Source organism: Anopheles nili, chromosome 3 (assembly GCF_943737925.1).
Source record: "Anopheles nili chromosome 3, idAnoNiliSN_F5_01, whole genome shotgun sequence".
In the NCBI taxonomy this organism is placed as follows: Eukaryota; Metazoa; Arthropoda; class Insecta; order Diptera; family Culicidae; genus Anopheles; species Anopheles nili.
In genome coordinates this window covers 37,083,866-37,106,540 of record NC_071292.1, presented here as the reverse complement: position 1 = coordinate 37,106,540, position 22,675 = coordinate 37,083,866, and the positions used below count along the sequence as shown (strand labels likewise).

Genomic DNA, 22,675 nt, shown 5'->3' with positions numbered 1-22,675 from the left:
GTCAACTGAAAGGCGATGACGCACATGTTGGAAAAAATTTGTTTCACTCCTTTTGGATAATCATTTTGTATACTGCTCCAATTCACATTTCCATTATAGTTCAATATATTTCACTTCGGTAATCATATTTATACTATATTTCATCATAGCTGTGTTTGTTATTGATTTTACATTCAACCGTGAATGTCATGTAATCATGAAAAGTTATAAAAAAACTGAAAGACATGAAAAGTGCAAACTTAAAAAATTAGTAACAAATAAATAAATAAATAAATAAATTACATGCGAAATGCGAAAAAATGTTTGATCGGAATAAAATTCATTACAATTGAAAAAAGTTAGTAGGTTCTAATTAAACCAAAGTTAACATTTGTTTTAAAAAAACAGTCAAAATATTGTGTGATAAGAAGATATGGCAACAGTATACGAAAAATATTGCAAAAATTCCTTTTTTTTTGATAACTAAGATGATACTATTTCAAAGTTTAGATGCTGATGTTATACAACAGATATATTATTTTTTTCTATACTTCTGTTTCATTCTTAGTCATGTTGGGCTTGGGTCCTCCGGTGGAAAAGATTATTTTGTGCAAATGCGTACACATACGGGATTTGCATTGGGTCTTAACGATGTTAATCTTTTTTGTTGGCTATGGTGCTACTGATGGTTAAGCTGGCTTAGAAATATTATAACTGATAACTACGAGCAGATACATATTTTTTGCAACGTGAAGAAAAATCACTTAAGCTGGTATATGTAAGTTATGATTACACGTGATAATTATGTACACATAATTTGCATATACATGCTTTGTATTTGTTACATACGTAAATTGCATAATGTTTTGATTGAATCGAATTTAAAGCGTTAATTTATCGTTGTAAATGCTTAAATTTCATTCCAAAAAAGTGTTCCTCTAAAAAGATATCATGTATTACAAGTTTTAAACGAAAGAATCAAATATGGAAAATAAAATCCTGGTTGGTTCATTATGTTGCTGAGTCTTGCTTTCGCCTCATAATATAATAATTTACATTTTTATACATAAATGTTTCAAAATCCGAATTTTAATGTAATTTTTATTAACATTTAAAATGACTCATACGTAAAGCTTTCATGGTAAAGCTTGCTACTGTAAACTAAATGTACGAAGAAGAGCATCCACTAAAATTTTAGCTAATTTATTATGTGTATTGTAATAAATTATCTTATACATCAAATTACAAGGCCATACTGCTATTTTAAAATTTGTTTTTACCGTCAATTGAGTTTTTTGTTGTAAAAAGTGTGAAACGAAGCGTATGTACGTTAATTAACAAAAATGTAAACAAATTATATGTACTTTTTAGTATAGTTTTCGACATTTCGGTTGAGGGCCGTAAGGAAGCCTTCCTTTTGAGAGATGAAAAAAAATTAGGAAATCAAATTTTATGATCCGCTAAAATCATAAATCTATCACTCGTTGTTTATTTTACAACTGATTTTTGTATGAAAACAAACAGAAAAACATTTTATTTATGTAAAATTTTATTGGAATTAATAATTATTAGCATGTTCAAAAATGGGTTTGCATATTTTAGAAAACCAACCAATAGTTTGATTATTGTCGAATAATTTTATCTGTTGGAGCTGAATTCCCTTGATGTATCTATTTTCAATGGTAAGCTTCACAATATTGGAAAACAATAAATTTAATGAAAAATGTAAGCTGTGGCTGTAGTAAAATAAAGAATTTGTTGCTGGATGTTTGATGAATTAGTGAAATTTTCACCTTTAATCGCTCACTGAAGTGTAAAGGCTGTATAATCAAGAGCTAATGCTCGCATCATTTTTCCAGCGTAACTTTTTGTCTTATACGTGAATCAAGAGAAACTTGTTGACATCAGTAAGGATATGGTGAGTTAAGAAACTTTTTCAGATGCTTCACCAACATCTTTGGACAGCAATTAAGCAGTTTATGACAGATAAAATTCCGCACGGCTTGGAAAAAATATTCTTTTCGTGGGTTGTTAAACTTGGTGATGAATGTTTTGTTCGTGAAACCGACAAAGTATAGCAGAAAATAAGTTAACAGGTGAAAGTTTATCCAGGAAATTATGAATAATACATTTTTGACATTGTAAGCAACAAGATTTCAGAGTTATTACAGCATCAATTAGCTGCTGAAGACGACCTGTTGCCTAAAACTTCGAAAAGTGCCGCTTGAGCGTCCATGTAACAAATACGAAAATGGTTTGAATGAGAATAAAATTAATGTGAAAGATTTGTCTTTTGAGTTTTTGTTTTGAGAAAAACGTATCACAGAATCCCATATTTGTCACATTCCTTTTGTCGGTGAGAAAGGTAAAATGTCATGTCAACATAGAACTGTGCAGTTTGGAATGTAATTAAATTTCAACGGATAGACGTTTCTTAAATTTATCGTATTTGCGGTAAAGCTGGCTTCAGAAACAATTGATTTGAAATTATTTTCCCTATAGTGTTGTGGTTCCTATTTAAATATAGAATTAGATAACATGAGCTGATTGTTTTAAATGAGGGTTCAAATTTTTGTTAGTTTATTTTACTATTGGAATTCAATTAAATCATTTAGTGTAAAATAGTGGGGAATACTGCTTGATCGATGTTAATCTTTTGAACATGTTGCAACATGCTTTATAACTTTATTTGATTTCTAAATTGGAAATACGATATCGTTCAACGGAAACGGATTGGAAAATAGCTGGGTTTCAGAAAAAGGACGGACACATCATAGAAAATGCTATCATCAAAGGCGAACTTAGTCAATAGGAGGTAGGACTTATTTTCACATCCTTCAGCTCCTACTTTTTGTTTGCCATTTTTCAGTTGGTAGGTATTTGATCAACACTCGATTAATTATGTTAAGTGCCCTACTGACTTATTAGTTGAATGAAGAAAGCCGGTAATTTAAGCACTAGAGGAATCGGAGTTTCAAAGTCAAATGAATTCTTTTGCAGGAAAAAAACAGGAAATGTAAACTGGTATACATTAAAGGAACAAAGTCCGTATCATCTTAAATTTATCTATTTAATACAATTTGAACGCTATTGATGTAAAACGTTGATCTAAGGACCGACATTTTTTTAACAATTATTAATCCTGGTTAGTCCTCAAAATTGGACTTATTTTCCCTTATCATGTACTCGTCGTCAAAAGATTTAACATATTTAAGATTCATCACATTGAATTGATCAAAAACCATGTCGTTTCGTGATAGTAACATTTTCGGAAATTCGCCATATAACTCAAATCGAATGAATCTCAACGTTTCTCTAGGGTTAAATATTATTGAATGATTTAGCCGATTTGCTTGCGGTTGCATGAAACGATATGCTGAATGTGCTCAGCAGTCGCATCTTACCTTATAAAATAGGAATACATGCGACTGATCATAATGTTTGATAGGTTTTTTCAATACCATCAATTCTATAATTGATTTCAATATGACAGGTGATTGAACTATGTTTACACTCCTTAAAGAACTATGCATTGCTAGAGTAAGTAGACGCCATAGAATGCTGACAAATAAACGAAATTTTTTTACAACATCTGATACAAAAACAGCAACAGAGAAATAAAATCGACCTCGAACCGTATGCCTATTTTTGTGGCTGCAATCCGATTTAGTTAACTCATTGAGACCATCTCAGCATTCCAAACAAAGTAATGTGCGCTATTGCAATGTGTTATGTTATGTACAATGTGCTGTGATACTATTTAAGAAGCTGTTTCTTTAATGAATATATTCCCTTCTTCGTTTACGATTACATATTTTGAAATTGAATTTGTATGTATAGCTGATATTTTTATATAAACTTGCTTTATATTAAACCATCTTTTTTCATATTGAAGCTACTTTAATAATGTACAATGAATCCAAATAATAAAATTAGTTGAATGAATAAATGTAATATTGACAAACATATTCTTTATAAACTTATGAGATATAGATGTATTTTTTTATAAAACATAGTAATTGCATAGTAATGTGCCATGAACATTTTCCTTTATGCTTTATGTTTGTCCACTTATGCTTTGTGCTCTTAGACCATGTAATATAAGCGGATTTGTCGTCATTGATTGATGTTTGATTACGCGGAAAATGAAACGAAGCATACGCCATTTCATTGAACCCATATGATTTCGGATGAGTTACCTGTTCATCATAATCGTGACTGCGTTCGTCATGTTCCATAGAGTGTCTTCAAATGTAATTGACGTTGCTGGTTCTCGTACGTTAGGATTTTGCTCTCTATTGAGAGCAAAATAGATTGAACCACGATGGGTAGTACCGTCACAGCTATGTCCCAAAAATGTTGCATCAAAATGCAATGGAAAATTATTATAAGCGCGGCGTTGAGGATGAACATGACCAGACTTGGTAGTCTCTTATCCTTACCAACAACGTGAGGACTATTGGCTTTAGTCCGTTTCCATTCTGAAAAGTGGTCCGAAAGATAATAAATTAATTACGATAGACAAAGACGGATTAAGCAATGAAGAATGACCGGATTATAAAAGGCTTTCCGAGCGAAATAGAAACCCCTCGTAACGTTAGCGTTTTGAAATTTTTATAAAAAAAATCGATAGAAACTACTAATATGTTTAACGTATAGCTTAATTTGACTTACTGAATGGAAAATTAGACAAATGGTATTTTATTTGTGTTCCAAGATTTAAATTTGGGTACAGTCAAGTTCAAATTAACATTGACTGTGTTAAACAAATTCTATGGAAATTGAAGATGTCCATGGCTCAATGTTGTTACAATACAAAAATGTAACATTGAAAAGACTAAATGTGAACATATATAGTGTAATAATACAGTAGTATTCAAGATAGAAAAATAAAAGCGTTAGGAAATAGCGAAGCCCAAATATTCCAAAATAATATGTTAGACTAAAATTTCAATAGAGTACCAATTTATCTCTTATAATTCTGCCCTTAACATATATTGCTCAAACAAATGGTTTCTAGTAAGATTAATTTTGAACGTATGAATAAAGTAATAAATCAGGTCAGTTGAAGTCTTCTTAGACATATGAAATGCATCAGATTTCAGTATTCTACCCAGCAGGTTAACGAATGCCTTTTGTAATTATTGTTTTATTATATGTTTTCACTGAGCAATAGTTTATGTACTTAAGCACATTTAATATTGATTTCATTTATTATTTCATTTCATAGACAAACAATTTATTCATTATTTCATTTCATAGACAAACAGATAACCATATCTCGATGTACGTACGATTTTATACAGTTTTACAGTCGATTGATGTAACGGCGTTGTCAGCATTTGGTAAAGGAACCTCAATATTTGGTCGTTTCCTTTTAAATTTACCCTTGGTCTTCTGTATTGAGTGCATTGAAGAAAGTGATTTTTAAGCAAACGATAATTTCTCAGTATTTTCTGAAAGAATAAGGAGTGTTGCAAATTAAAGCGATTAGGAATGGGATCATAAAAAGTTCGATTTTTAATATCGCTATCTACAGCTTGGAATGTTCTGTAAGCTAGAACCGCATGATAAAGACTGCGGATACAATCGAATTAGATTTGCTGTCTACCACAGGGTTTTGTGTTTTAGCGATATTGGGTTAGACTACCCTTTTTAAACGTGTTTCCTGGCGGATTTGGGGTTTTACTGAAAATAAATCTCTAACAACAATTCGTGCGTGGCACCGTCAACGTGTTGTTGGTTCTATTTGTGCTCAGGTTCACGATCGTCCCAAACTGTTCAGACAGCGCAACGAATCAAGGAAAGCAGACCAAATAACACGAAGGAATGCACGAGTCATGTACAGATTTCAAGGTATTGGTGTATAAAATCAAGTTCCTATCATGTAGGAATCAGTGTTCCAATGACATGGACGGACGTGACGTCCATTTTGCACGTAGCACAGTAGAATGCTCTGACAGGAGTTGCTTTGCGCACAGAAAAACATACAACTAGCAATATTTACCCCTTGACATGGTTCCATCGAAATTAAACGAATTTGTTTGTTTTTGGAATCAAGCTCAATTTGCTCATGCATAAGGATCAAAACTAGAAAGGGCCTTTCAAAAACGGTTTTTAGGCCATTTAGTATGCATGTTAAATCCTCTTGTTTCGTGTTTTGGAAGTGTTTCTGCCATTATTTGATTGTTAATGTTGATTTTAAGATTAAATTTGCATCGCCAAGTAAAAAACTAAAAATATGTAGGAGAGTTTCTATTGGATTCCTGACTTCGTTTTCCTCATAGCATATATATATATATATATATATATATATATATATATATATATATATATATATATATATATATATATATATATATATATATATATATATATATATATGTGTGTATATATATAAATATATATATATATATACATACATATATATATATATATATATATATATATATATATATATATATATATATATATATATATATATATATATGCTATTATATATATATATATATATATATATATATATATATATATATATATATATATAAATATATATATAAATATATATATATATATATATATATATATATATATATATATATATATATATATATATATATATATATATATATATATATATTTATATACATATATATATATATATATATATATATATATATATATATATATATATATATATATATATATATATATATATATATATATATATATATATTTATACATACATATTTATATATATATATATATGTGTATATATATAATATATATATATATATATATATATATATATATATATATATATATATATATATAAATATATATATATATATATATATGTATATATATATATATATATATATATATATATATATATATATATATATATATATATATGTATATATATATATATATATATATATATATATATATATATATATATACATATATATATATATATATATATATTTATAAATATATATATATATATATATATATATATATATATATATATATATATATATATATATATATATATATATATACATATATAAAAATATATATATATATATATATATATATATATATATATATATATATATATATATATATATATATATATATATATATATATAAATATATATATATATATATATATATATATATATATATATATATATATATATATATATATATATATATATATATATATATATATATATATATATATATATATATATATATATATATATATATATATATATATATATATATATATATATATATATATATATTGATCACTAGGCCATTTCCATGTTACGTATGCTAAACTGAATGCTATTATGTTACAAGAATCAATGGTTCACTGCGGCACATAGAAATTTTTGTCTTTAATTGATCAATTTTCTCTATAAAGTAGCGTGCTTCAAGCATTCCAATTATTCAAGCTTCATACACACATTACACATTCTAGACCAATTTTATTTTCATTTTACCTGATTTCATACGGATCATACTTTAAATTGTTTTCTTGGATGAAAAATAATTTATTATGTTATATTCAATTATTAGGTTTTCTTCATAGTCATCTTTACGCTTAAGCATTATTAATCATTTATCGTCTTATTATTTTCTTTTTGTTCATCAACCTTACCTTGTGATTTTTTTATATATCTCGTAGCTGCCTAAATTTTTTTTGCTGATCATAATTTCATTTCCATAACTACGTATCATCTAAGATATGTTCAGGTATTTCCGATTCTCTCACAATACTCCCTTATATGGCACACCAGTTTATTATCCTTCTGCACTAATATGGCTCATCAGTTTATTATCCTTCTGACACTACCCACTAATAACAATTTAAATGTCATCTATTGAAATAATTACTACCTCTCACTTCTATTCCAAAGCGAGGGAAATCAGCGTTTTTTTCGAAGAACAGAAAACCACTAATAAACAACAACTCAGGCAAACCATTTATCTTTTGCATTGTAGAGTATTTTTTTACAATTAAAACTGTGCTAATATGGGTACCTCAATATATAATCATTTAATCGGGTTATGATGGGAGGAGAAGAAGAATAAGAAGAATAAAAACGTTGCTCAGCATCAACTGCGAATCCCAGTATTATAAACAAAGTATGTGTATAAGAAATATATGTGTAAAGCTCAAGCAAATTGATCATCTTTTGTATGTTTGCCATCAGCCGTAGATCAAGGAGGATTTGGGTAGGATTAAAACTCTACCACAGTCCGGAAATAGCTACAATAATCAAACGTGCTGAATGTCGACCAAATCGTTCGTTATTGAATTTTTTGAACATTTTTTAATATTTTCCTAAAAGAGTTGTATTACAAGAGCCCCATTTTACCACCCAACAAAGTTCCTACCCTTTGCAAAGTATGAGAAGAAGCATATTTTATAAAAAAGTCAGTCAAATCGGCTATAGTTTAAAATTTTGATTTATATTTTGAATTACTAGGCAAGCTGTTTTTTATAGGACTACCCTTTGTAGAGGAATAAATAAAATAAAAAAAATTGAATAAAAAATTAAAATCTTTGTTTGTTTTTGTGTTATGCCGAGAGATGCGCGTTTTTGTGCATTTAAATCAGTATATATAAAACAAAGAAATAATTATATGTATTTGTGAATGTATATATATATATATATAAACAAACATTCATTTCAATATGCAATTTAACATTTTGATGAGCTTTAAAACTTTAATAAAACATCTATTTATATAAGTAATGTATCTTTTGTGCGTTGTAATGCAATCCAGGATCATTGTTTCGTCTTGCTACAACTCCGTTCAGAAAATTCAATCATGCGGTCCTTAATACATTTCTTAACAGTTGTATGCTTTATGCTACCTGCAAAGGCATTTAATTATCATTCAGATGTGTTACTTTTGCTATCGCATGTTGTAGATAGGTTATATCGTGAAGTACCAGGTTTTCATGACGCCTTGTGCATCGATTGCCATGGCTATTGGGCTGAAGATTTCCTCGTAGAATTCCAGAAGCAGTATCCTTACACACCAATTATAAACATCAATAGCACAACTAATATTTTCGAAAATGAGATCGGATTGTACAAAGCTAGTATTATATTAGTGCCTTGCGTATACAACGGACAGGTATGCACTTTCAAGTTAGTCCGTTTCGATTGAACATATTCAATGAGTGAAGTTGTTTCTTTAATTTATTTTCTAATTTTTAGTGTCTATTGCAGCAACTCTTACCAGCCCACAAAATGTTCAAACATTCGATATATTTTCAATTTTTCTATTCTTCATCGGAAAAAGCATCTTTACAGGCATTTGCTGACGCAAAGAAAGCAGCTGTTTTACGAGTGGTGCAGGTATTTAACGACCTGGGTCAACAATCCGGTCGTACGAAGATACGCTGTGGTGGTGCCATTGTTCCTCGTTTCTTTGAAACTATGCTTTCTGAGGTGCCTGATATTCTCTTTAATGGATCGCTTACCAAACTAGACGGATTTGTTTATCACGTAACAGTCACGCCGATGTCCGCAAAAACGTTTGTTGTCAATAGAACTGTTACGGGATTTGAATTGGATATTTTTCAGCTAATAACAACCTAGCAGAGGGCTAGTTTTCAATATCATTTTATCAAAGCATCTGACGCTGGTAAACTTTTACAAGCCCTCAATGATGGAAAGCTTGATGTAATGCTGAACGTTATGCAGAGTAAGTTTCGCTTCAACATTATCTGGGCTATTTGGCCGGAGCATCAAGGATACTGCATCACGCTACCAAGGACGTTTGAACGGATGCATTTGGATTTGCTTTTTCATCCTTTCAATTGGCACATCTGGGTGGTTTTAATAGTTTTGTTGCTTTTCATGCAGTTGTTAAATTTAATTTTTCCTACTAAATTTCAACACAATCTTATCATGATGTGTTTTTTTGGAAGTGGCCCAGCAGAGCATGCTCTCACGTCATCGGCACGGTTGATGGTGTGCTCAGTGTGTGTTGTCATTTTCTTACTCACGGAAACTTATCAAGCGATTCTGTTATCTTTGATAGCGGCTGATTCTTATGTAAGACCTCCGAAAACAATTGAAGATTTTCTCGAATTGAATTTGACGCTTTACACCATAGAAGGCATGAAGCACATGATTCCTACAAAATTGATACCGATAACGCACATCATAGGTTCCTCTATGACGCTTTACTCTATATTTTCCTATGCTACGGTTCAGCCTTGTTCGGATGCGAGTTTTTGGAACACCAACCCATTAAAAATAATTCTACCTGAAAGAAATGAACTCATTACGGTACAACCTCCATTATTCTACTTACCAAACTATGTATCATTTAGCCAGTTGAGCCCGGCAATGCGTAATTACCAACTTTACATGAATTGGTTGTTTGAATCTGGTATTTACCACTTTATCTATCAAAAATGGTATCCGAAGAGAATGTTTCGAGAAAAAGAAGCTTCTTTTAATGATTCGATTGTATTGACAGACGATTTGATACCAGTGTGGGAGCTGTTCGGGTTTGGTTTGATAGTAAGTGCGCTTGTTTTTGCAAATGAATGGATACTGTATTATTTCAAGAATCGTTATCGACACACTCGTTAAAGTGCTACCCGCAAACTGCAATCAAACTCCTTGACATGAACAACTGTAACATGAAGTGATTGCAATACGATATAGCATGTCTCACAATAAATTCAGAAAGCGTTAACTATAATTATAATTATTAACTTCTTGTAAAATTTCCACATCAATGTCAATAAATACTGTCGAAATGCATCTAATTTGCAGTAAACTGTATTCTTGGAAAAAAAATTACATTACTATGCCAAGAAGAAAAAAAACAATATCTTAGTTTTTTTATAAAAAAACGTTATTTTTTCAATTTTGCTAAAAATATATATATCTTTTTTCCGAAGATCGATTTATATCCTAGAAATCGAAGAGTCTATAATGTATGATTATAGGACTAATGGCTATAGTTAAAAAAAGCCGTTTGTGCCATTCGTTATAATCGGTATAACAGCTCATGTGGCTAATAAAGAAAAATGAAAGCAGGCAACGCTGTAATAATAGTTTAATTCTGTTTCGAACAGCGTGAGAACGTACTCAGCTGCAATATTCAATGTGCGTGTGAAAACAGTATAAAATGGAATTGCTCATTTTTAAGGGTCAACAGTCGTTGGGTTTTTATAATGAAAGAATCTGCTTGTAATCGTTTGATTGTGATTGTTTGTATTATCGGTCACCATGCCCTAGATGCATACGCTAGTTCATGGGAGGCATTTTCGTTAGTCCGTCATGTAATTGATCGAATAGTGGAAGATCGTACACAAATTCATGATTTATTATGCGTAAATTGTGATGAAACAGTATTCGAAGATGTAATAGTTAGACTCCATAGGGAATATCCATATGTCGCAGTGAGTCGTATTAGTTCAGTGTCGAAGTCCGTGGGACTAACTTCGCATTTTAGTACAATAAAACGCAAACCATCCTTGGTAATGCAAATTTGTGTGAATGAATGACATGTGAGTTGCATGTGATATACGATGCTGGAAAGCATTGGCAATCTAAACAGTTTTATTGATTTGAACCATTACGAATCTTTTTTTTCTTTTGCAGTGCCGTTGGGGTGGTTCGCTTTGGTTAAAAAATCCTGTTAAATATGCCATATTTGTTCAGTTTTTTTCTGGTGTTTCTGATTTTCATATTACTAGGCATTCCATCGAACTGAAAAAGAGTGGTATTTTAAAAGTGTTACAATACATCACTCCCCGTGATAACGAGACAAAGGCAAATGTTATTATTACTGGAGCATTAGTGCACAAACCTATCAAGGTTAATAATAGTTTAGAAGCGAAACAACGATTGTTTGATGATACGTTGACGAATTTTCGTAACTTTATATACAAAATAGGTTTCGTTCCAATATTTTCACATATGTACTACACGAAACATGGAATAAAAAGTGAAGAAACGGCTCACTTTTTGACAATACTCAAAACTCAAGGAGCAAGATATCGTCTTCATAAAGAAAAGGAATTCCAGAAGCTATTGGCGAAACTACTGGCTGGAGAAATTCATGTGTTATTAAACCCAGTAGATATGGTTGGAAATTTCTTTGAAATTGCGTATTGGAAAGATTTTCAACAGTTTTGTATCATACTACCGCGCCGTTACGATCGGATGCATTTGCTGATATTACTTGCTCCATTCAAATGGGAAGTTTGGGCTGTGATTGGTGGTGTTTTAGTAGTTGCTCAGTTAGCCGGTTTGTTGTTTCCCAACAGAGTATCACGTAATCTGATAGTTAAGTATATTTTTGGTACTAGTAAGCCTGAACATAAATTATCAACACCTTACCGTTTAATCACTTGCGCTATTGCTGTGCTCATCTTTTTATTGAGCGAAACATACCAAGCTATTCTTCTTTCGCATATGTCTGCAGACCCATTCATGAAAAATCCCGAGACAGTAGAGGAATTCGTTGCACAAAACCGAAGTCTCTTTGTACAGAAAGGATTGAAATATGAGTTGCCAAGGGCAGTAAATCATGTGGTTAGAGAATTGAATGTAATGGATGTAAATACATTAGTACACAACGCATCAGTAGCGAGGTGCGATCTTCCCCATTTTGTCAACTCCAATCCGTTTAATCAGAAACTACCGTCAAATGTCGAGCTTATAGTAATTAAACCGAGGGTATTCCATCGTGTAAAACATATTGTCTTTAGTTGGCAATGTCCAGCTGTCAGACAGTATCAAAGATATATGGATATCATGTTAGAGGTAGGACTGTATCAGAAAGAACTTCGGAAATGGGTTTATAGTAAAAAGTATGCCTATCAAAAACAAAAATTCAATGAGTTAATATTTTTGACAGATGATCTTATTCCTGTATGGGAGCTGTTAGCAACAGGATTGGGAATTGGTTTTGGATGCTTTTTGTTGGAAAACGTTGTATGCAAACTGTTAGGTTCTAATGGACAATTTAAAAAGAAAAATTAGAAAAATCTATAAAGATGAATTGATGCTAAAATGTGCTACAGTTGTCATGTTGTTAGATAATATACATTTTTTTGATAGTAATTTCTCTATGGATTAATAAATCATGTCGAATATGATTAAAATTAAAATATTTATATCAAAACTCAAATGCTGGCTTTCAATTAGCTTGAGATCATTTTTCCAAGAGTTCGTGAAGATTCTACATCTCTAGTGCAGTGAACTAACGTGTAAATGTAAAAGTTGAGAGTACTAAGAGTACGGTAAGCGTTTGGAATGTAAGATTGTTCACACAAAATAGAATATCTAGATAGAGTTTGATAAAAGTGTTAGGTAAGAAAAAGTAAGAATGCACTGGAATGGAGTGTAATACAGATGTAGAACAGCGGAATGAGGTGTAAGATTGTGAATAGGAAAATGGTAGATAGATTGTGTTGAGATACAGATAGCTGTAGAAAAGAGCGATGGATATAAATAAAAAAAAGTGATAGATAGAGAATAGAGTAATAAAAATGGTGGAATGCATTGAATTGGAATGTTTTTCCACAGTGTTGGAAGCAGTGAAATTTTTATGATTTTTATTTTATAATTTCATAGCTTAAACTAAAACTTCTTTCCCAAATCCTACGGGAATTTACTGAAGAGGATATATTTTTTTTATCAGCGACAGAAACTTGGAGCTGCTATGGTTGCAGTCGTCCAACAGTCCCACAACAATTGAGTAAGGAAAACTTACGCAAGATGTTTTGCTCAACGTACATGCGAAAAGTGATCAATTTTCAAAAATTGTTTTGACGGCTTTTTGAAGATTAATCCAGAGGTCCGCTAGATTTTTGCATATAATTCATTGATCTGTTGTTTTAAAGTGAATTGTGAACTCAGTAAGATTTCCAGATTATGGACCACTTCCGCACTTGAAGTAATCTGGATGCTCTTCTGATAATTAAAGTTTATAGGAAACTAGTTGCAAGTAAAAGATATTAACATACGTATAATATTATCAGAAAGATAATTAGCAACGCACATCGAATATTACAATACTAGATAGAGTTGCAGCAACATTCAGCCATCAACATTACAAATTGGAGCACATATTTTAATGTCATTCGTATTCAACAACAAATGACCAAAAGGTAATGCTAGCGTTACTCAAAAATCTATAGATTGAAATTTTTAGGTTTGTTGGTTGGATAAAAGAACCAGAAATAGTTAATTACTCACTTACCATGAAATATAACCACTATATATCCATGAATTTGATCTGTTTCATGAGGAATCGAAACATCATCATTCTAGACCAATTTGAACCTATCATTACTTCTTTATCATAGTCTAGACAGAATTCATTAATCCGTTGCAATTTCGCTGCTGAACGCTGTACTATGATTGTAATGGTTTCATCTTTGTCTAAACGTATATAAGTTAACAAAAATCCATGTCTCAGAGGTATATGCATGTACTGAGACTATATTTTGAATGGAAAAGTCTAATCAGGCTGCAGTATGACTAGTTGACATTACCCGAAACCTGGCTGTGCTGACTTTTCATTTTAAGGTTAAGTTTTGGACGATTTCTTAAGTGCGATCAGTTTTACATCACCCCGTGCGCAGAATTGGATTTGAGTTCGTCCAATTTGGTTTCTGTCAAGCTTATCTCCAAGCTGAAGTTAATGTTTTTGCTAGATAGGAGAGCCACAAATCAATGATGTTTTTGTAAACCATTGGAACATTGATGTTGATGGGATGGAACGTTTTGACATGGTGGACAGGAAATGGAACCGTTGGGTCTATATTGGAATAAACAAAAAAGTAATAGTAAAACTGCAATTTCGGCAGAATTTATCATTTGGATCATGAAATTTCGCTCATGAAGGATAACAATACAAGGAGATAAATCGATGATAAGAAATGATGAAAAAATAAGACGGCACATGATTAGAAAAAAGTTGAAAGCGTTGGAGTTGAACGGAATTAGATGAACGCAGAAAATTGGTGTTTTACCATGGGATTGTAGTGCACGAAATACTCCATCAAGTATTATAACTTTAATTAATATAATTATTAAATAACTCCACCGCATATACTATCCAAATAAACTACATTAAACAGCTTCAATCCGAATGAACACCTAAAAAATTACGCAAGTAGTTTATTACGATAAATTTCACGCCACTTGAAAAAAAAAACACGTAGAAAGCAAAATGCAAATACAACTATAAACACGAATAATGACAACCACACTGAATCGAATAATCAACATAGTTTTTATTTGAGAATATTTAAGCACAAATTATGTAGGAATGAATGCTAAAGTTTGATATTGTATTTCGAGCAACTGTATTGGAGAAGATATAAATGGAATCTAATCTATTCGGGTTTAATTCTACTGTTATAATAGCTGTAAACATTCATTAGTGTTTTTCTTAACTTAGTGTTTTTGATTTCTTTTGAAAAGAATAATTGTGGCCTGTTTGTCATTTTCAAGCTTCCAAGGAGCGATTTATCTTGAAAGAAAATCTAAAAGTTTCTAACAAACACAGCTGCGACTTCAGCCAGTGATGGATTTATTTGCGCACCTCAACCAAACGATTTTATGTCAGCAGAATGCAATGATGTAAAAATAAATTTCTTTACAAAATTGTGAATCGTTCATTTGTCTTTTGTTGCAGCGAAACTTGCCAAACTTCAAACACGTTTTCAATACGTACAGATGTTCACCACGAACTGCAACATTTTTTTGGCCAGTTATATATATGTGTTTGTAAATATATATATATATATATATATATATATATATATATATATATATATATATATATATATATATATATATATATATATATATATATATATATATATATATATATATATATATAAACATATATATATGTATGTATATTTATATATATATATATATATATATATATATATATATATATATATATATATATATATATATATATATATATATTTATATGTATATATATATATATATATATATATATATATATATATATATTTATATATATATATATATATATATATATATGCATATATATTAAGATATATTGAAAAGGACACTCTCATATAGTCATGTTCAGGGATACACAAAGAAAATACTTATCAAAAAATTTGGCTGCAGCCGATGACCAGATTTATTATGTCTGATTTATTGATATCTTTGCTTAAATTGTTTTTTTTTGTTGCGAAATAACCGTTCTTACGTAATGACGAAACAAACATTGTCTACCAAAAGTTGTCATAAATATTCTTTTATCACTACAGCTGTCACTTACATTTATCTCTCAAGAGATGTTGCCTGACATGAAAAGACTGTGGGCTACGGGTGATTGCCATTTTAAGTTTTAGGCTTTCAAGCAAGCAGCAAAATTGTTCCTCAAAATTGCTCATTGCTTTTGGTGTTGTCGACTCCAGGGACATGGGTGCCTGAAAAATATCTAATTCTTTAGTATCTTTGTGAGGTTTGCGAGGAAACTGAATGAGATGCAGAAAACTCTCGAGTTCTGCCGTTGACAATCAGCCGTCGTAGCAACAGATATCCGACCGGTAGTTCACTATTCCAAAAGGATACGATGTTACTTTTGTATTCAGGGTACGAAATCGCTGGAAATAGGAACAAAGATGCTGTGATCGGATTTTTAATGGAGCATGCTACCATCAAATTCTCGAATACGAAAAATTAATGAAATATTATTTGTATTACTTGTCTTCTGCTAAGTTATTCAAGCAAAAGTATATGTTGATAATACATCAAGGATCTAGATTGTTTGTAATTATTTTCAAAACGTTATGAGTTTTGGGAAAAAAATATAATATTTTTTTTTTGAACTTATTTTTGATTCCTAATAATTTTTATTTTACGAATATACATAATGTTTAAACAAATTATTTTAAATAAATCTAAGACATATACGAAGGGAAAATGTTCAAGTATGAATATCATTTATGGGTTATTAAAGGTAAATAAATCTTCGAATGCATTTCGTTTAAGACCAGAGTAAATAAGCTATTATGCATATCAAATACTACTAGCACCGCGTTTTTGTGCTTGTAAAAATAATGTCGGGGATGAAAAGAGGTCTTGAGACTGCATTAATTTTAATGACGTCTTATAAATACATGAAACATGGAAATCTAAAATGGAAATAATATTGATCGAAGCGACGTGTAACTTGCCACACTGAATTTGCAATGGAATAGGTAGCTTGAATCCTCAAGAATAGAATGTGCCATAGCTTGAAACGCGGAGGAGGTAACATGTTCTTTAGTGCATAGAATAACGCATTCATTCAGGCAATCACTTGTGTACTTGTTTTTGAGAAAAAATAATAACACGTTGAGTACGGTTGGTCGCCGGGTAAGAGTGATAAATAAAAAACCCTTTACGAATCATTTATTACTTTTATAGATTTAGAAAGAAATAGATCTATGAAGGTTTTTCATCTCTTGTGAAAAATTTAGAAAAGAAAGTGCATGACTCCTTTTCAAAGCATAAGATTGCCAAATAGGTTGATTCTGTTAACATAATGCGGCTTTACATGAAAATTGTTTATAATTTTCTTTGTCTTAAATAATACTGTTGTAAACCCAGTGCTGTGTTGTAAGTAAAACCAGTGTTTTAAATTCTTAAAAATGCTGTAAACAAAGTTTTTTTTTCATACTGCATGCAAGGGGATGTATTATAAGCTTACTTGGTCGACTGCGGTGGCTCAAGCTCGACAAATAAGTTGAATATGGGCTTTAAGCGATATGCCTACTAAAACGAGAATTAATAAGTAACTTTTGTAATTCTCAAGTTTATCCGTCGAGCGATGATACCTGTATCTCAGTAACAATAAAATAATAATAGCAATTTTGTAAAGTTGCTTGCAGTTAAAATCAGTGTTTCGTTATGAAATGTAGCCTTTGGCTGTTCCATTGGTAAATATAAATGTTATCTAAAATTTATAATACTTCAGCTAAGCAAAATGTAACAGCTGCGTAAATGATACTATGTTTAGTAAAGTTTATTTGACAAGTCTCATACTTCCTTCTTCAGACACTACTACTCTATACTTTGGAACGTTTTACATTTTTTTCCATCGGTTAAACCAGCTGGAATATAAGATTACACAGTTATTTTTACTAGTGCGTGCAAAGAAAGTTAATTGCAAGAATCAAAATAGAATGCGAAACAATCAACATGAGTGAGATGCTAGAGTGCTATTAACGATCGAGCAACGAAGGAGGGAAATACTATCTGGAAGGTAAATATTTTATTATTCACAGAAGTGTAAATCTTTCTGATGTGAAGTTTGTACACGAATAGCCGATTCCATTTTGAGGAACAAGTATGGTTAAATTACTAGGAAGAGTGTAGTGGAAAGATCAAAGCTTCTAATCTAGGCACGATACCAATCTAGAGCGCCTACGGGTCGACCCCGTAAAGAATAAAAAAAAATATGGGAGGGTTATTGAATCCTTTCATACATAGCATAAGTGTTGTTTTTAACATGGTCTTTTATGAATGCATGTTTTATCCAAGCTACTTCCTGTACTGTTAAACCGAATGGTTCGCAATAAGATACACGTTATTCAAGTGATGCCTGTTTAGGGTGTGTTCATCGTTTTGCGTTATTTAAATTAAAAAAAAATAATAACAAATTTAATTTGCATATCAAAATTCAAAAATAGCTCATGAACAGTTTTTAGTTTTAATGCTCCTATATTTATAGTTCCTCCGTGATTGCGCAATAATGTTGTAAGATAACCATGTGTATAATAAATTCAACATGCAGTAAAAGAAAGAATTTCTTGTTGATAACCGGTGAGCTGTAAAAGATGCCCACTTGAAGATGGCTTACAAGTGGCATTGTTTGGCAAGGGCGATAGCCGACTTTTGACCGCATGCACACTGAAGTACGTTTAGCATGAACTGAAGTGGGAAATGTACAAGGTATAAAAGGATTGGATGCTTGCTTCGGAAACCATCAGAAGAACTGTGTACGCAAATAGAAAACAATGAAACTAGCAGTGATCGTGATAGCTTTGATCGCCAGCGTAGCCTGTGCCCCAACTCAGCGCGCTCTAACGGATGATTTTGACGATTTTGTCGCACTTCTTCCTGTTGACGACCTAGTGAATTTAGCCCTTCGTTATTTCCTTACCGACAAGGAAGTTCAGGATGCGTTCCTGTATCTTCAAGGAGAAGAATTTGCATCGGTGTGGGATCAATTCTTTGCCCTGAATGAAGTACTCGATTTGTTGAATTATTTAGAAGATGCAGGTGTTCCAGCATATGACTCTTTAAATGCCGTTGCAAACTTCTTTGGTTTGACACCCTTGAAACCATCCGTTCGAAGCCGTAAGTAAAGTTATTGTCACTTATAGGATGCAGTAAATCACACAATTTTAAACCATTATTTTCAGCAGTACGTACGGGGGGATTGAACGGCTTGCTACAAGAAGCACTTGCTCTTTTGCCAAACGAAGAGCTAGAGGCTTTGTTTGATGAGAAAATGAAAACTAGTCCTGAATTCAAAGAATTGTTTGAAAAACTTCAGAGTTTCGAATACAAGAAACTAGTAGAGTTATTCGAGGTATGTACAAAGTCATCGACCTTCATGTTCATGTGTTTTACAATAAGAAATTGACCGATATGTTTTATTCAATTTCATTTTTGCTTAGAACTCTGCTGAAGTGCAAGCATTGGTGCAAAAATTACGTGATCATGGTATCGATGTAGATTACATAGTGGAGTTGGTTAAAGCTTTCTTCGGATGGAAATAAATATCAATTCTGGTATTGAATGAAAAATGAACACTTGTTGATACACAGTGCATTTGTAAATTCAAATAAAAACACAACTTTCCCATATATGTATATATATTTTTGCTCCTTCTTTACTTACTTCTCATCTATCACATTCAGTCTGTCAGAAAAAAATAATTTGAGTAGAGGGAATCTTCTAATAGCCATTCGGCAAAAATGCTATTTCGTAATCTAAAATTTTTTTATTTATAGACTACAACAGAAATTTGAAGTTTAAAACTAAGGAATTTTTTTAATTCTCTATTATTTGCGAAACGTGAGTCGTGGTATTGATATGCAACGGTCGTGGATAGGAATAGATCATTATTCCCGTAAAAAAAATAGAAAACTTATGAATTGATGTGTCTTCATGTTGAACCTTACGTAATAATCACCTTCTTGTCAACACCAACTACGCCCTGCTAATTATTCATTCGATATAGTGACAAGGAACCGACAGTGTTAGTACTAATTAGTGTAAGAAGCGGTACGTAATTGTTCATAAGAAATACTATCTGCTATTATAAGCAGGAAAGGAGTAAACTCAAAGATCCAAAGGAATGAAACGTCCAAAATCCAAAATCACTTATCTTTTGGAAATTGTTCGTCTCAACGATTTCTTTCAGAGATATGAATAATAAAACGTAAAGAATTGCTTTACTGAGACGTAAAATAACGGTGCACCCTTTATTAATACTCTGCAATCAAACCGAATAGCTTTTTCGCTCTTTTATAAAGATTATAAAATTATACTTTATACTACTGTCTTATTATACTACTGTCTACAAAACAACATTAAAATTATTATCGAAGACCTGAATGCGCAGTTTGGACAGGAGGAGGCGTACAAACCAACTATCTGAACCAAGTTTCAGCTTCCCCTAGCTAACAAATGATAATGACCTTTGGCCTGAAAATCCTTCGCCAAGAGCAAACGTTGACTTAGACCATTTCTTGATTATGGTAGAGTTACGTCAGAAACTTGCCGTAACTATCAAACTACGAAGTCAGTCCACTCCGAGACTCAACACGGATAGGCTGAAGCAAACCAACCAGAGAAATGAATGGGTCGAAGACGAGTGCAGGCGTTCACTATCCGAGAAGAACGCAACGTGTGCCTGTATGGTCCAGCGCGAGACTCAACAGAACGTGGAGAACTATACAGGACTGAGAAGACAGCATACACGGCTCTTCCACGAGACGAAGCGATGCTTTAAAAAATCAGACGGAAAAGTGATACAACAGCTATCTCACTTGGGGGAAACTCTCATCTTGACTGTAGTGTTCTGTAGTATGTTGAATGTGAATGTGATACGGAACGGATTCACTAGATCGCGTTGTGTCGCAATGCAGATAGGAATGTCTTGAAGGACGAGCGGTACATGATCGATAGGTGGAAGAGTTATTTCAATGAACACCTGCACGGAGCAAATACAGGAGATTTAACGCAGGTGCAGAAAACAGTAGGGAGGACTATTGCGATAGCCGATATGAAAATAACGCCGTGTCCTCGCCTTCAAACAAAATTCACCATCGACAAAACTCTACGGCAGATCCTACACAAATGGCGTGAACACCAGACTAATACAAACCTTCTATTAGTTAATAAATAGAGACGTTTTCCGGCGCCCATGGATACCAAAGATGATAAAAAGTGGTAGCCGAGCTCAATTCGAGGGGCATGATTTTCACCAGTTCTCTCCAAATTCTTGGCTTTACGGATGACACAGACCTCATCGGATGTACATCAGCGATGGTGTGCGAGGCGCACACTAGACTAAAACGCAAAGCCCTGAGGATTTAATTGAGAATCAATGCGACGTAGATCAAGTCCTGCTTGCCGGAGGTTTTGAACGTGGTAAAGCTAGCTTGGAAGCAGAGTATCAGTTTATGGCGACAATTTCTCTGCAGTTGATGAGCACTGCTATATTGTTACAAATGTAACTTAGGACAACAATTTAATCAGTGTACTCTGAAGACGGATTGTGAAGAGAGATCGTGATAACTATACTCCTATAGATCGTGCTTTACAAACTCCTACGATCAAAAAGATTGCAAAGATCAAGAAGACTTGAAAAGGTGTATGCGACAAAATAGTCAGAGTAAAACTTTACGATGCAGTGAGGTTATATGAAATTTCAGTAAAGCTTACCAGCTTTGTTAAAACGATCTCGAGCAATGACTTTCTTCTCAAAATTCATTTGACCGTTTACATGTTTCAAATCTTTCACAGCTTCTTTTTATCTTTCGTCCGTTCGCTCTCATTCACCTTCTTTTTACCATTTCGCTATCCCAAATATTATCTTACTTCTTATTTGGTCCACATAGTTAAGCACGTTGTGTTGACTTGCCAAAGTAGTCATCGGATCAAAACGTAAGGATCTGGTGCTGTCTACATTTACGAAGGATTTACTTCAGAGTAAAACATTGATTGATGATCGATTTCCCGAAAACGATGGCACTTTGATAGCTGACAACATAATCTTTAGGAAGAAGCTCAAATCTGCGAAACAGTATTGGGGTCCAAGATCAGTTCGTTGGGTCGTCCTTTTTTGTAAACTGGGTGTGTTTTACCTTTACTCCTCCGTAAAAAAAATGTTCATGTTTCCTGAGAACGGTAAGCCTCACATGGCCCATCTTAAAGAGCTCTCCTGCCAGTCTATCACAACCAGATGTGTGGCTTTCTTTCAGCTGCTTGATAGCACTGGTAATGTCATCCAAAGACGAATGAGGTATTTTTTTGTCGATATCCAGGCTGCCCCTTTCTGTTTACTACATTCTACAGGCTGTTTACTTATGCTTACTGCATTGTACAGGCTGCTAACTTCTACAGGCTGCTTACTTATGGGG

At 32.1% G+C, this 22,675-nt stretch overlaps 3 protein-coding genes across 3 annotated transcripts; all 3 read left to right on the top strand.

Moving 5' to 3' along the window:
• Nucleotides 1–9,257: 9,257 nt before the first annotated feature.
• LOC128724182 (uncharacterized) lies at nucleotides 9,258–10,613 on the top strand. The gene is given in 1 exon segment (XM_053817948.1): nucleotides 9,258–10,613. A coding segment is annotated over 1 exon segment (1,356 nt).
• Nucleotides 10,614–11,203: 590 nt separating this feature from the next.
• Nucleotides 11,204–13,019, top strand: LOC128724181 (uncharacterized). Its single transcript, XM_053817947.1, is given in 2 exon segments — nucleotides 11,204–11,539; nucleotides 11,634–13,019. Coding segments are annotated over 2 exon segments (1,722 nt in total).
• Nucleotides 13,020–19,036: 6,017 nt separating this feature from the next.
• On the top strand, nucleotides 19,037–19,827 carry LOC128723221 (protein G12-like). Its single transcript, XM_053816939.1, has 3 exons — nucleotides 19,037–19,379; nucleotides 19,448–19,614; nucleotides 19,703–19,827. The coding sequence occupies exons 1-3, from the start codon at nucleotides 19,037–19,039 to the stop codon at nucleotides 19,802–19,804; spliced, it is 612 nt and encodes a 203-aa protein (XP_053672914.1). The 3' UTR covers nucleotides 19,805–19,827.
• Nucleotides 19,828–22,675: the final 2,848 nt, after the last annotated feature.